The sequence below is a fragment of the Falco naumanni genome, chromosome 8 (assembly GCF_017639655.2).
Source record: "Falco naumanni isolate bFalNau1 chromosome 8, bFalNau1.pat, whole genome shotgun sequence".
Classification (NCBI taxonomy): domain Eukaryota; kingdom Metazoa; phylum Chordata; class Aves; order Falconiformes; family Falconidae; genus Falco; species Falco naumanni.
Genome location: NC_054061.1, coordinates 37,729,434 through 37,744,873, shown reverse-complemented (window position 1 = coordinate 37,744,873; position 15,440 = coordinate 37,729,434). Strand labels below are relative to the sequence as shown.

The 15,440-nt window shown below is 41.9% G+C and overlaps 1 protein-coding gene across 1 annotated transcript in view; it reads right to left on the bottom strand.

The window, feature by feature from the left end:
- Positions 1-15,145, bottom strand: part of GYPC (glycophorin C (Gerbich blood group)) — a 34,722-nt gene extending 19,577 nt beyond the window's left edge. The window contains exon 1 of the mRNA XM_040603151.1: positions 14,929-15,145. Within this exon, the coding sequence (XP_040459085.1) occupies positions 14,929-14,962 (34 nt within the window). The 5' untranslated portion in view covers positions 14,963-15,145. The remainder of the gene's footprint in view (positions 1-14,928) is intronic.
- Positions 15,146-15,440: the final 295 nt, after the last annotated feature.

Here is a 15,440-nt window from a genome sequence, read left to right as displayed (position 1 = left end):
ATGTTCTTTTGGGTGGGTGAAGTACATTGCAAATCTACACTCAGAAAAAACTGTCCCCCCATAGACAAGTATAAGGAGAAAACCAGCTGGATAAAGTTGGACATTTCCTTGCTAGGCCATTCTGAATGAAACAGAAAACTCCATATTTTTACAGCCAAGTGACTCCTTTGAAATACAGTAGCTTTAAAATGCCATGGAGAAAGCTGGGCTTGGTATTCCCTGTGTAAGAGTATATTGGAATGCACTAAGAAGTAAGGCTCCTCTCTCAGCTGTCAAAATAGGGACTCTAGGGCAGAGCTGTTACTATGTACCACTCTCCCTCCCTGGGGCGATGCTGCTCTTCCACTGCAGAATTCAAAGGGGCAGCAGCAGTTCCTGCTGTCCCATTTGCACTTGTATCAAAGCAGAGCAGTGCTCCAATACACAAAGTGAAATAGCAAGTGGTACACATACAAGGTGGGATTTGCAAAAGATCTTTTACACAGCTTCTGCTCCCTTTGAAGTTGGTGGCAGATGTGTCTTGCATTCCAACTGCTCTGTTAGACCAATGGTGAAAACTTTTAAAAACTCCATTTTATGGATATTAGAAGCATGATAGAACAAAGGAGTAATCATCAACATCATCATATTTAGTCTCTGCCCATCTTCTCTGTTTTCCAGCTTCCCAGTTTAATTCAGTAGCTGATGCTGCCTAAGAGGCTGCAAACCTCTGTCTTCTCAAGCCATCATGAAAGCCTGCAAATTTCTCAAAGCCCTTTCATAACACACCCAAATTATTTAACATTGCCTCCAGAGAAGTCTGCTTTTAACAGTATCATAAGGTCAAGTTATCCCACTGAAACACCTATTAGTATAAAGATAATGGAGGGAAAAAAAAAAAAAAAAAAGAAAAATGAACAAACCAACAGCGTTAGCACAACACTGGAAAATATGAAGTCATAAGTAGAGTTCAACCAGAGCAGACTCCCATTAAACTTTGTTTAAGAGCCAAGTTCCACCCCGAGATATGGGTGAGCTGCAGTTTATTTCAGGAGGAGTTATGCTGTACTTCGTGTTAGGGCAAGGCTTGGACACAAGTATGTATCTGTTACAAGTTAGAGATGAATAAAGCTCACATCCCTTCACATTCTTTGGTTCTGTCTGCATAGATGGAATAAACTGAAAGAAGTGAATAAAACAGCCCACATTTTTACAGGGCCTGTCTGTTAAATTTAATTCCTTATTCCACAAGACCTGAATGCCTGTTTCTAAATCCACTAAGCTACTTTCATGAGATGTGGTAGCCCTGCCCCATGCCTCTGCCACCCTCATGAGAGTTAAACACATAGGCAGAAGCTCTAAGGCTTGTCTTCCTAGCTTCTTTGCTCTTGGGAGTCCTTGTAGCAGACAGTCAGCAAGAAACATTCCCTCGGATGTGCTTATGCTTTGTAAGAACGGACATACACAGCAGCCTGGCTTTACTTCCTTAAAGCCTTCCACTGAAGGGTTTTGTCTGACAAGCAGGAGCTCTGCTGAATGAGGAGGGAAGAAGGAGTGGCAGAGGCTTCCCCTATCCCGCTTGCATTCCCAGACATGGGCTAGGCGTGTCAACACCCTTGTGCTGTGCTGGGTTGCGTGGACAGCTTCACACAACAGCCTGTACAGTTTCTGGGGCCGGCTCCTGCTGCACAGCTGGCTGTTAGAGGGGACAAAAGGATAAAGTCACAACTGTGTGCATGTCTGCGTGGCTTCTGGAGGCACTGTGGTTACCTGGGGAAACAAGGCAGAGTGCCTTGCTCTCTGACACAAGCTGTGCCTTCAGTAATGCTGAGTTCCCAAGGTTGAATTCCTTCAAGTACAAGTTAAAAGAGCTCGTTCAAGAAGAGGGAAGAGGGGGAGGCAAGGCTCAGTCCTGCCAAGTGGATAAAACAGCCCACAGACCCAGCCTGAGTCTGGATGTGAACAGGACGTTAAAGTATTTAATATGAGAAACTCTGGTAAATGCAAAAGCTTTTATACCCCAAGGCAACCCTTTAAACACTGAAATACTAACTCTGGCTCAAGAATTTCCCATGCCTCAGATCCCTAGATGGTTGCCCTGTGCTTTAACTCTCCATTAGGCATCAGCTGCTGGCTGTAATGGGAAAGGCGGAACGTCAGCTCCATGCTCACTACAGCATTTTCATAGGCAGATCTAAAAAAACATTTAAGTCCTGGTTAGGCAAGAATACCCAGCACCATCAGGATCAAACCAATGTTGGTAATCATTTGTCATGGGTACTGCAGCAGATGGGAAGAGGTGGCAGTGTCCCTGGGAAAGAAAGTCTCTTTTTCTTAATACTGGTGTAACCGAGCAGCCAGCTGGTAAGGGCCAAGGAAAACACACAGGCAGCTCTGGTAATGCCACAACACCATTTGATTGTGCAATGGTAGTGAAACAAAGGATGGGAAAAAATTGGTACCAAATACTGTTAGCTAGAAGATGGATTGGAAATATCCCAGCAAGGATGAGGAATGGGAAAGGCAGATATGCGTGCCCTGGGAGTCTGGAGAGATGATACGACCCTTGGCCACAGCTGGCATGACATAGTTTTGCGCCTGTTAAGGGACTGATTTTGCATTTCTTTCTATATCTCCCCTCACCCAGGATTATGTTCAGTGCGGGGTGGGGGTTGGGGTGGGGAGAAGTATCCTCTTAGGGATATGGATGCCTATGCCCACAGACATCAAGCTGCTACCTTAATGTGCCAAATACTGGCAAACAAAATCATCTGCAAAGCTGGACATCCATATTTATCAGTATCTCCTTGGCAGACTTCCCCCAGCCACCCACAAACCCTGGACCTTGCTGTGTGCTGCAGGCAGCAGGGCATGACTGGGGAGGGCTGGTCCCTTAGGGACTGATAGTCTCTTCTCAGGTGTGAGCTGTGAAGGAAATCACTTAGGTGGAAAATGGCATGTGCTAGATGTTCCAGTTTCCAAGCCTATTTTCCTCATTGAATGAGGAATATAATAAAAATACATCCCTCTCCCCTGGAATGAGTCACAGACACAATCTTTAATTACAGGATATATGCCCACCCACCCCTACTCCCCTCACCGCCCCCCCGCAATAACTGCTGCAATTTCATATCTGACAAAAATAGGCTCCAACGCCTCCAAAGGGAGTAGCTTGCATTTCCCCCTCTGGCCACTTCCAGCAGCTGCCAGACTCTGCAAGGTCCTGGGGCTGTGCTACACTGCATTTGAAAGGGAAGGGATTTACCCAGCAATTCGGTACTCTGGTCACTTAAAAACAACACAGTGGAAGCAACCACATGGAAGTCATGCTCCCATCTGCTCTGCTACCGGCCTCTGGAGAAAACAGGACACAGGATATGCTTCCTGCCCAGGGAGGGGTTGTTGCAGCCTGGGAGAGAAGGCATGACCTTTTCTGTAAAGGAAATGCAAGTCATGAAGAGGAGTAAGGGGAAAAAGTCCAGGCTGCACTTTATCTTAAAAGCAGTCATGCAGTCGTACCTTCTCTTGCTTTCTTCCCCCATATTTAAAGCTGATCTTTACTTATTTAGCAATGACACATTTTAAACAGTTCCATCCATCTCTGCCTCCCCATTGTTGCTCCAGTTAGTCATGAACCTTCTGACACAAGTCAGATGCTGTTGAAATGAAAGGTTTCATTCATTACAAGCAAGGAAAATCAAAGGACGTACTCCAAGTGAAGGGCTTGGCTCATGCTCTGTTTCCAGCTCACAAATGTTTATGTCCCCAGGATGCAGAGATTAAACATCTCACACAGAACACAGGAGGAGGAAGAACAGTCTTTGCCTGAGATTCATAGATTTTAATGGATTCCAGAAGGGGAAATCTTTTACCAAGGAGCAACAGCAAAGTTCATAGAAATGCAAAACCATTTATGTCCCCAGTCACATTTCTGCCTTCCAAAAGCAGGAGGGGTGATTTACTCCTCCTTGGTACAAGGAGTCCCTTATGGATCATTAATCCACAGGGAGAATAAGCTCAGGAGCCATAGATATATTTTCTTAATGTGCAACAACCTTGAATCAGCAAGAAGTATTCTTCTTTGGGAGCATACAGAATCAGTTTATCTTTATTTGCTCCCCACTACCCTCTGCCTTCAATAGTGGTTCCTAGAAAAGCTCTAGTTACCAGTGATAAATCAAATCACTTTGCCTTCATTAAAATCTGTGGTGATAGTAGATAAGGCTGCTGTGAGGTAAATCAAGGCATTTGAAACAGAATAATATTAAAAAAGTGAAGATCTGAAATCAGCAAATTCTAATCCAAAGTCCAATGAAATCAATATGAGTGATCTTGAGTTCCAGGGTACAAGTATCTCACCACCACTGACTTCAGCAATGCAGTGCTAACTTGCAATGAGTAAGGAATTTCCTGAGAAACCGCAGAAATGTGAAGCAGACAGAAATGGGCAACTATTAGTTTACATGCCAGGACCTCAGGTGATGAAGATTTCTGTTTGCAGCTACAGCTGATCAGAAAACAAGCACCAAAAGTTAAGGCAGGAAAGGGGTTAGATCTGGTGGATATCTCTCATTATTATGTTCTCATTTCTTTAGGAGTAATAAAAAGAAAAATAGATGCATTTTGTCTCACTTTGGCTCTCTGAAACCACCTGAAAATATTTTGACAATGCTTCAGTTGCTAAGTGAGAAACATTAAAGACTGGTTATATCTATCTATTCACAATATGCAGACATTTACAAAATGCCACTAGTCTGTAGCGGATGGCATTTTATACTATTTTCCTTGGTGAAAAATACGCAGCAGAGAACTACATTTTTCTGTTTAAATCTCCAAAGAAGCACTCGCTCCATGCTCAGATTTGCCAGGTTCCACTTAAGTCTGGTAAATCCACATCCTTATTGCTGTAAATGACTTGCAAGAGCAGATGTGTAGCTGAAAGAGAAACCCCAAAGCTGACTGGTGTCCTTGGGCTTTATGCTTTCCTGTGTGTCTTTGTATGCATGCAGCATCCTTTATTTTTGCTCTTTGTCAAACGTTGTGTCACAGAGTTAGGCTTTGACAAGTTGAAAAGTTTGAAGATTAGAACAATCATGTTTACATGTATTACCACCTGCTACTTCATTTCTTCCATGGTGCTTAAATGTTCAGGCATGTGGCTTTGAAACACGCTACCTTTAATGCACTTTAAAACTCTGCTGGATTTCCAGTGTGCTTTGATCTCCACAGTCTAGAGACTATCTCAGAGAATACAAATAAATATGTTTAGAGGGAAAATATTTTCAAGGAGAAAACACTAAAGTCCTTCCAACTTGATATACTTTGCCAGTTGATGTCCTACCTAAGGTTGTTTTTTTGCATTTTATCTTTATGCTTCAGGAGGCCTAAATCTCTTCCCAGAATGAGCAACTTGATGAGGTAACTTGGAAAGATGGATGTGGTCAGTGCTCTTTGCCATCAGCAATGAAGTGGCAAATAATGGGTGACTTTTGTTTAGAAAGGAGACGGAAGGAGAGAGGATTTCTGTCCTGAGGAATCTGCAGACTAAACAAAGCAAAAAGGATAAATTCATGCAATGGAGGAGACCGTATTTTGTTAAGAAGGAATGGGAAGGATATGAGAAGAAAGGTGGTGGGAGCTTGCTATTAATAATGAGTAGGAAGGAGACGTTGACTGGAGAGCTGGAAACAGAGGAAGGACTTGGCTAACCCAGGCTATGAGCAATCTAGCTTCTTCCTGGGACTGGGCTGTACACCACCATCTTTTCCATCTCTCACTACATGAAGTCACCACACCACCACTGCCTTTGTGGTAATGGCTTGGACTTGAAGTAATCTTAAATTGTCCCTTGTACAGCAAGTAAGTAGAAATAAGATTTGGATTCTTGGGTTAGGGTGTGGAAAGGTAAGCTTGAGAAGGAGGAAGCATAAACTGGGGATATACGGTGAAGCGGGTGGGCAAGTAAGCAGGATGAGAAACGTGTTTGGAGGGACCAGATCCATCCAGCTCTACAAAAGGTGAAACAGAAGGTGACTTCATTGTTTTTAAGAATACTCAAGGATCCTGACATTAACTGTTGCTCGATCTGTAGGTATGGAGGAGAAGACACCTCTCGGTGGGAGATGGGAAAGTGCCAAAGGCAATCCACAAGTTTCAGAATTTGTCCCTTTCCATTTGGTGGACACAGCCTGCACAAGAGGGACCTACAAAGCACCCTTCTCCTCTCTGACCTGGTGCAGCTCTTCTTGGCTGTGCTGATGTTAACAGAAGCCATTCACTCCACTCTTTCCTCATGACTGGGGCAAGAGTAGGATTGGCAAAAGGAAAAGTGATAGGGTGTGCAGAGCACACTGAGTGGTTTTGAAAAAGAGTGAAAAACCCATGACTTCTCCTTTTCCCAAAGCAAAGCGGAAGCTGGAACGGAAGCATGGCTCCCAACAGCAGTTGTGCTTCCCGCTCTGCTCTGCTCAACAGCTTAGGCAGGAGTTTCTGTAGAGATGTAGCCTAACCCTGTGTATATTGCCCTGTTTCCACCAAGGGCTTAATTGCCATTAACAACTGGTAGTATAGGCTTCTTTAAACTAAAAACTCCCAATGGGTTCAGTGAGAGTAAAATTGGATTTCTATGCAACGCAGTCCAAAAATCAAAGTCCACTGATGTAATTACGGAAATTCAAAAGAGACAGACAATAATGAACTCTCTCAATCGTGTGATCCAGGATGTATAAGGTGTGTCCCAGGTTGTAAATAAAAATTCCTATGTGATGACAGGAAAGATCTGGAGGGGGGAGGTGTTTCGTAGCAATCTGTGAAGATGAAAGAACAAAGCCAAACCAACAGAGAAGAGGAAGGGAGATGGATAAGGGGCTGATTCCCAAAGGAAACAAGGCCTCAGCCCAGAGGATGACAGGGGAAGATGTATGTCTTCCTTGTCTATGCTTTTCTTCCTTCCCACTCTCAGGACTGTGGGAGGTCCTTGAAAAGAATAGCATTTAACAACTGAGACCTGTGTGTCTTTCCTGTATTGAGATATAAGCACTTACCTGTGGGCTGAGAAAGGGTCAGACAGGAAGGACTAGGAGGTGCAGAGGGTACCTGAACTAGACAACTTGAGAGGTCAGGTGTGAGAGAGAGGTATTGATAGAGTCTGGTCCACTCTCTCAGAGCATCCTTGCATCACAGATACAGCAATAATTTAATAAATTGGTAAATTTATAGCCCTAATACATGCTAAGAAAACCTTGAAAGCAAATTTTAACAATACACCCATATAGATCACAGAAGATAGAAATAAACCAAAAACATTCAGAGTGTCATATTAAACATACTTTAGAATTTTTGAAAATATATACAGGTTTCCTGGATTCTTGGATGACCGCCTTGTTATGGTAACTCTTCACCTTGCACTAGAAATATTTTTTCCCTCTACACATTCATACATGTAAGTCCTCAGTAACCTGTGGTTAAGTGATTTTCAGGCTCTTTGTTTTAACTAAGGATTATTTGGTTTAGCTGAACTTGGTCATCAAGGGCTGCTGTTTCATCTCTTGTTAAGTGACTGAAATGTTTGAAACATCCAATTAGCAGATGAGAAGCCTCTTGCTTTTGTCTTAGTAAGAATGCTGTTGCAAAGAAAACAAGCTTGTTTTTCTTGTGTACGGAGAAAAAAATTGCTTACACAAAAGGATCAAGTGAACCTGGAGTAACAATTCTGTGAAAGCTACTCCAGTATAAATTCATTTTCCCGTAACTGTTTGAGGTGAAACAATTACATAATAACATTGAATTGATTCTTGAATAAGTATTCTGTTTCCAAATGAGGGTAGTTATTCTTTAAAGAATAAATTTTTTTCAGCATGAATACGCTAAAATGACCAGTTTTTCTGTAAAACTGTCCTGAAGATGCAAGTACCAAATTCTCCCAGCACAGATGAGCTACTAGAAGAACACAAACCTGACCCAATCTCCTGCCTGCTTGAGGTTTAAACCATTCACTACCTGAAGAAGAGTGCAGACATGGTCTGTCCTAATCTGGGTGCTCCCTTTTTAAATAGCTTGAGCCATATGGAACATCTGCTTCCTCTTTGCTTCTTATTATCATTGCTTTTCTCTGAATCTTTGCTTATATGGACATGGGTCCTGTAGTAGTCTCCAAGATAGATTCAGGCAAATAACGTAGATGCTTAATTTCAAAACATGGAGTGACTCAGTGTCTGTACCGTCATGCGCTGCTACGCTCCAACTGTATATACAGTCAGCAGAGAGACATCTGAATCTGGCATCTGCAAGAGATAGTTTGTATAAGGCTGTTTCTCTAATGTTTTACTATATTGTAAAAAAAGGATTTTTTGTAATGTTTTCAGCTTCTTATATGTAGCCCAAACCATCTCCTTGCTTTCTTTCTTGTTCTTGAGTTTATGCCTCTGCTAAGCCTTCAAAAATACAGTCATTTTTTTCTGCCACTTTTGAAGGTATCTATCATACAAAAAGGGAAACGTGTTTGTGTGGGTATTGATCTGTGAATAGAGATATGGTCAGGGAAATAAAACTCCCTGTACTGAGAAGTCTGACTAGTGAAAAGCCATGTAAGTGGTGAATAGGGGTGTCCGTGTATAGATATGTATGTCTGTGTATACATATGCATACCTTTATATAGTATATTATATATAGATACACTGTGTGTGTGCATATATGTATGTATATAAAGAATTCAAATCCATTTTCTGGGTTTGATGATACTAAAATAGTCTCTGTTTGCAAATCTAACCACCTACACATGTGTAAAGACTTGATGTCTGATTCTGCATTGCTGTGACCTTGTCACATATGCTCTTTATAATGTGGACTGCCTCATAAAACTAGACATTTTAAACATACAGTCTCCAGTAAAATAGGCATTTATCACTCATGATAACATGGAGCTGTCTCAGGGTGTGTTCAAAAACCCCCCTGCAACTTACTGATAAAAAGCTTAACTCCATTTCAGGGCTTATCTGAAGAAGAAAGAGGTAGACCCTCATGAAATAACTGATTTCTTTTTTTTCCCCCTAAGATGAAAAAGAGAGGGAGAGAGAAGGAAAAAAATCACTTTAAAACTTCAATGCAGTAGAATTAGTTTAACCCATTGAGATTTTAAGTGAAGTTTTCTGCTTCATCAGGAAGAACCCTGTGGTGAAACATATGTCAGAAGAGAAGATATGAGACACTGGCCTCCTTTGCAGATGAGAAGATTAATTAAGAGGAAAATCACTTAGCCAGATGTCTCATTGGTGAAACTACACGTGCGAGGTACATCTGCAATAAGGGAGCAGCACAGCACAGACAGTGCGTTTGATTTCCATGCTAACATTGGGAATCTGGTGTGAATTAGACCATGCTGACTCTTGGAGAAACAGAGTTCAGATCTTATTTCAGCTACAAATTATGAGCTGCATGTCTGTTGTTATAATGTTGCAGTATTGTTACTTGATGCAATTGAGTTATGGGTTACAAATAAATCATCCAGAGAAGACAGTCCCTTTCTCCATGCGTGTTCATAAATTGTTGACAAACCAAACCTGATTTCTCCAAGTGCCACTTTTCTTCATTCACCAAGTAGTTTTTCAGAATGCCTAGCAGCGGGTGAATTTTTCATCAACTCATTACTGGGGTAACACTGCCAAATTCATTTGACTTAGGAACTTAAGTCTTTCAGAAATAAGTAAAACAGTCTGTCTGCTGTCCAAATATTTGCCCAGCTAAGGTGTTCATGTATTCTTGTCACTGCAACATCTGGGTGTCCCTCAATTTTTCATGCATTTCCTATCACAACTTCAATGTGAAGTAAAAAAAGAAGAAAAAGTAAACAAAGTTTCTACTAGCACCAAATATCATGTGTAAAATTCTTCTGTTCTTTCTGTGGGAAATAAATAGGGCAATTGCTGAATGATTTCAGACCTACCTTTTTTCCTAAGCATGTGTTACAAAATTAGAGAGTGGGAAGCAAAGAGTTGTTGCCCCAGTGGGTCTATTGGAATCAATACTAGCTCCTGCCTCCTGGCTGCTAAAAATGCCTTCCCACAGCCAAAAGCTGCCTCTCCAGAGTGCCCCTGGGAAGCAGTCATTTCTCTCCTACCTGTAATCCAACCTTTAGGTAGTCTACCAGCCTTTTGAAGAAAGGGTGCCTATACAGCACCTAGCACAATCAGATCCCTCTGCTGGCTTGAATTTCTGTATGCTATAGGAATACTAATCCCGCCCCAACAATAGAGACAGGCACTCCACAGAGCAGACACACAAACAGACTTTCATTAGAGAATGCAGTCCTGAAAGCCTGTTGTACAAAAGGCTTTGCTGATTGGACTCAGTCATTTGAACAGCGGTGGATACAGGGTATATTCCACCAGAGCCTAGAAAGAAAGGTGCAGCAGTATCAGCAATGAGATGCAGACACTGCATGATTCTGTAATACTAATAGGCTTAAGCACACAACCAGCCATAACCTGAATCTTTAACATCTATTGTGTAAATAATTGGCTTCTCTTTTCTTTTTCTCCATCCCCCTATTTGTGTGTGTGTGTGTGTGTATGTGTGAAAAGCAGTGTCCAGAAATGCTGAGAGCTGTGTATTTTAAAAAAGCAGACTCCTATCTGGGTGAACATCCCGCCCATTCCCTCCAGCTTAGCGGTTTACCAACATTTCTGCTGTTAATTACTGAAATTTCAGGTGCATTCTGGGTCTTTCAATTCACAGACTTTCACATCAACATCTCAGGCAATTGGGGTGTCAGGGAAAGCCCTGGGGTATAAAGCCAAATTTTCCAATTCATATGCACAGTGGTGAGAGACAAATATAGAAGCAGAGGCAGTCAATTTACATAAATGCTTGTGGGACCTGTTTTGAGACTTCTGTGCTAAAAATGAGAGGTTGTTATAATCTATAGGTTTCCTTGCTTATAAATGCTCACAGGTTTACCAGCGATGACCAAAATTTTCATAATCAATAGCCTCCATTTTTGTTTATTAGTTATTGTCACAGACAAGTGCTTCTGTTGATTAAGGGCAATGAAATCAAATCTATTGCCAAGACAGTGAATAACGTGATTAAAAGCCTACAGGGATCATCTGTGGCTTCTCACAGGCCCTGTGTGAAACCCAAGTGGTACTGCTCCATGAACATTTAAAGGAGCAGTCTGCAGCCCCAAAATGTATCTCAAAATGAGTTAAAGATAGGGCAAGGCTGTTGTCATAACCAGGTTCACCATTCACTTTGCCTTTATTGGGGGGGGGGGCACCTTTGGCAAGCTCTCAACCTCTCTGGAGGGGACATCCCACACATACTTGACTCTTTTTGCCAGAAACCCTAGCTGTCATTGTGGCAGGTGGAGAAGCTGGGCATGATGGAGCTGAGACCTCCTGCTCGTGGGACAGAGGCAGCAGCAGGGTCTGCTCCCCCAGAGCAGGGCTTGCACTGCTGGGCTACTGCTGAACTACAGCTGGCAATGCAGATGGAAAACGTGCAGTTCTCAAGGCATGCTTTGCTTCACCCTGTTCCTGACCCTCTTCCTCTTTCTGCAGCTGTGGCATGGCCTGAGGTCCAGTCTTGACTCCTGGTTTCCCTTTGGGCCAATTCTTCTGCAAAGCACAGACTGTACTGCTTTGCTACCTGCCCAGAAGAAAAACCTTTTCTGCTGGTAGGTGGTGAGGAAGAGAAGCCTCCACAAACTGCTTTCCTTAACGACTAATGCCTTTGACGGCTGGCATTTGGAGTATACGAGGTTCCAAATAAAACAGTCCCAGCATGCTGAGTACGGATTAAGTCCTGTAAGGTGCAGAGCACCTTCTCCAAAGGGATGAAAACGTTTGACCCCTGAAGATGGTTTTGCATAGATCACTGCCTCCCAGACTGAACTTTGACCAGGTGACATTTATTTGCGTGAGTCTTTCACCTCATTTGAGCTGTCCCATTGCCTCCAAACTGGGTCAGTGCAGTCTAAAAGGAAGAGCACAAAAGCTGCCGTCTCAACAGAGATTGACAAACCTATGGATTTCCTCAGATTTTATAATAAATCAGACATCTACTGCCTGTACATCTGAGCAGAGATTCGTGCAGTCAGGCTAGGTCCCCTTTATATCAGAAGAACTAAAAAAAACCCCCAAACTGGATACATATTCACAGCACAGTATTGTATTCAATCCAAGTCAATGAAATCCAAACCAAACTCCATTTTTGGCTTTGGTAACAGATTGCTTTACTTAGGCATTCCATTATACTCCAGCCACACACAAATGTCCATTAACAATTAATGACGTAGTAAATATACACACACTGCCTAACATCAGCAGGTAGAATTACTGGCTCCCTTGCCTCTCTGTTGAGTATACATACAGAGAGTCCACTCAAAGCAGTGGGATATCTGAGCTGGGCATGGGAAGTGCCCAAGGTTAGATGGTGTAGCATCCCCATATCGATGCGGAATACATTTGCAAGGTTCACAGAGTTGAATATTTTAAATCTGAAACAGTAGTCTGCTCCCACCTGAATTGCCAGGATCATACTGTATTTATAGAATGAATACAAATTCCTTATCAGCCTTGAGCGAACACAAGGAGATAAGCAAAGAACACGAGCAATTAGGTAACTTAACAGTGTTCAGTTTACATCAGTAGGCAGGTGCTCTGTGGTCTCACCTGCAGGTATTCAGCAAAGAATTAATATGTTCAGTATAGTCAAAGGTTTTTACTGATTCTTTATGCATTTTCACACCCATTTCAAAGATTTTCACTATGGTTATGAAGCAAATTTGTCTTCCCAATTACACTGCCTCTCTGGCAAACATCTGGTGTCCATGCTGTGCAGTGCCTGTCAGTACACTGATCTTTCAATATCTTGTTTCTTGCAAAAATTGCAGGAATTTTACTGAGAAATAGGACCCTTTTCCACAAGACCTACCCCAAAACCTCTACCTTTATAAAAACAATGCACCAAACTTGCATTATACAGGAATAGAATACTATCAGACTTCCCTCTAATTTAATTTTGGTTTTAATCCATAAATCTGATCCATGTAATTTAAAAAAAAAAAAAATCAAACAAAGAAAGACTGAAACTAAATAAAGGAACATCCTGTCTGAATCAGTAAGGGAAATTCTGAGGTCAAATAAAGAATAGGTAGTAAATATTTTTCAGTCAGAATACTTCTTCTAGCTAGATTGGAGGCCGTTCATTTTCACTGGCAATCATATGATCTTAAAATGGTTCAAGCTGAGGATTCCTGCCTAGATTTTGGAAAAAAACAAGAGAACCTGATGAATCAGCCTTTTTTCATTATGAACAGACAAAAGCCCGCCTGGGGTACTAACTCCTCATCCAGATTCACCCTAGGGCCTTCTGTGGAGTCCTTGAACAGTCTGGGTCTGTCAGAGAAGTAATTTGTAATGTATTCAGGACTTTAGAACTGGTCCTGGACTTGTCACCTGGCCAAGCCCATCACTAAAGATACAAGATTGGGTCTGGACCCTTGCTGATATTGCACAATGAACAAAATGCATCTCAGTGAGTCACAACCACCCACCTGCACAAGCTTGGAGAGCACCAATGGCAGAAAATTACTCAAGGTTTTCCAAACCCAAGCTCTCAGAACCCTGAACGTTTCTTTCCTATCAATAATAGAAACCAAGCCATAATAGGAACAATACAAAACAAGCTATAATATTCTCAACTGCTGAATAAAAAGGATCAAAAATAATATAAAGTTAGTATCTAATCTTTCTTGTTGGTTAGAACTTGCAAAAAGGACTGAAGGGTAAATAGAAATTACTGGTCAGGATTGCAGAGGTGCTGCTCACTGTGTCATTTCTGCTGGATCAGCCTGCCTCATTCAAAGCTTGGGAAACATCATCAGTGTCAACATCCACGCAGAAAAAATATTCTTACAGCAGTCTCTGGATCAAATCCTGAACCACAGGCACATCACAGCAGTGTTGTCTGTACTTTTTGCCTTCATTACTGATACCATGGTATGCTAAACAATTCTGCTATTGGCAGATATTTTTTATTATTTTATAATTTTATATAAAAGAATATTTATTAAGAATAATACAAAGCTACTGTCTTGAATTAAAACAGCAAAGACTATACTAAAGCCATAAAAGAGATATGGAGCTATTGCAGCACTGAATATTCAGAAGTTTCCCATTGATTTTCTCAGCTTATCAAAACAGAATCCTCCCTCTTCCCCTCTGCTTTCTTTTTAATACTGTCCCAAAATGAACGCTACCACGCTGCAGCTGAGCCTCCGTGCTCACTTGACTGTTCAGGCCAAACTCTCTTTTAAAATTTACTGAAATATGCAGAGTTACGCCAGCAGAGGATTTGCCCTCCTGTACCCTTTCTTGCTGAGAAACTAATTTGCTTGTCCTTAAACCCACGTTTCTAAATTTCCAGGAGCAGAAATGCATTGTGGCTTTAAATATAGACTGCCAGTTTGTGGCTTGTGTCTCATATTACACACAGACAGCTTGAAACTCTGAAGACAAGTTGGGCAGCACCATTAATATCTCAGAAAAGCGTCAGTATGCTTTTGAAATGCTCTATATTTTCATTCCTGAAGGTGGGGGGAGGGAAAAACATTCAAATGAAACTTTTCTAAGCCAGGGTTTAGGCAGAAACGTTACTAACTTTGCTTGTTCCTATTCAGAAGCCAAAGTTTGCAAAGCCTCTTTCAGTTCTTCACACACCCGCGCGTGCACAAACACAAAGAATAAAAAAGGAAAACAGTTTCATCACAACTTTTTCTCTTCAGGATTAGTTTCAGGCGTTCTTTTTTCTTTCTTTTTTCTTGTCTCTCTCTTTTTTTTTTTCTCCTTTTTACATATGAAACACATTAGACAATCTTTTCTTTAAGCAGCAGACTGAAAAAACCACTCTTATTGTAAGGGGGGGTGGGGTGGGGGGAATAAGAGTACTCACGTGGTTGAGATGTTGTATTGTTTTGGTAACTCATAATTTACGCCTTTGAAAAATGCCTTATTTGTCTTGACAGTCTCTCTTCCCTGCTCAGAACCGACGGCAGGATTGAACAGAACAGCTGGAAGAGCCCAGGAAAATGCTCCTCTTGTTCGGGCTCTCCTTGCCTGGCTCCTGACCCCTTTACAACTGGAAAAGGAAACAGCACATGTGTCATTCTCTTTTGCCTGTGTAGCTCACATGAGCGGGGAGGGGCACCCATTTGCAGATAGCAGTAACTGTATTCAAGTTTTGCAACTTGGATGTGTTCCACCCCTTTGCTTTTACTAGCCAGCAACCAGTGGAAAGAAAATGCTCTTTTCATTCTTCGCCAAATCTAGATGCACCTATTAGATTTGCTTCCCAAAACCCTACTGACCGCTGTTGATATTATTTCAAGTGCAAAACTTGAGCTGGCTACCTTCCCTATCACCAGTGGGTGAGACTGAAAGTAGGGCTTTCAATTTCCATTGCCC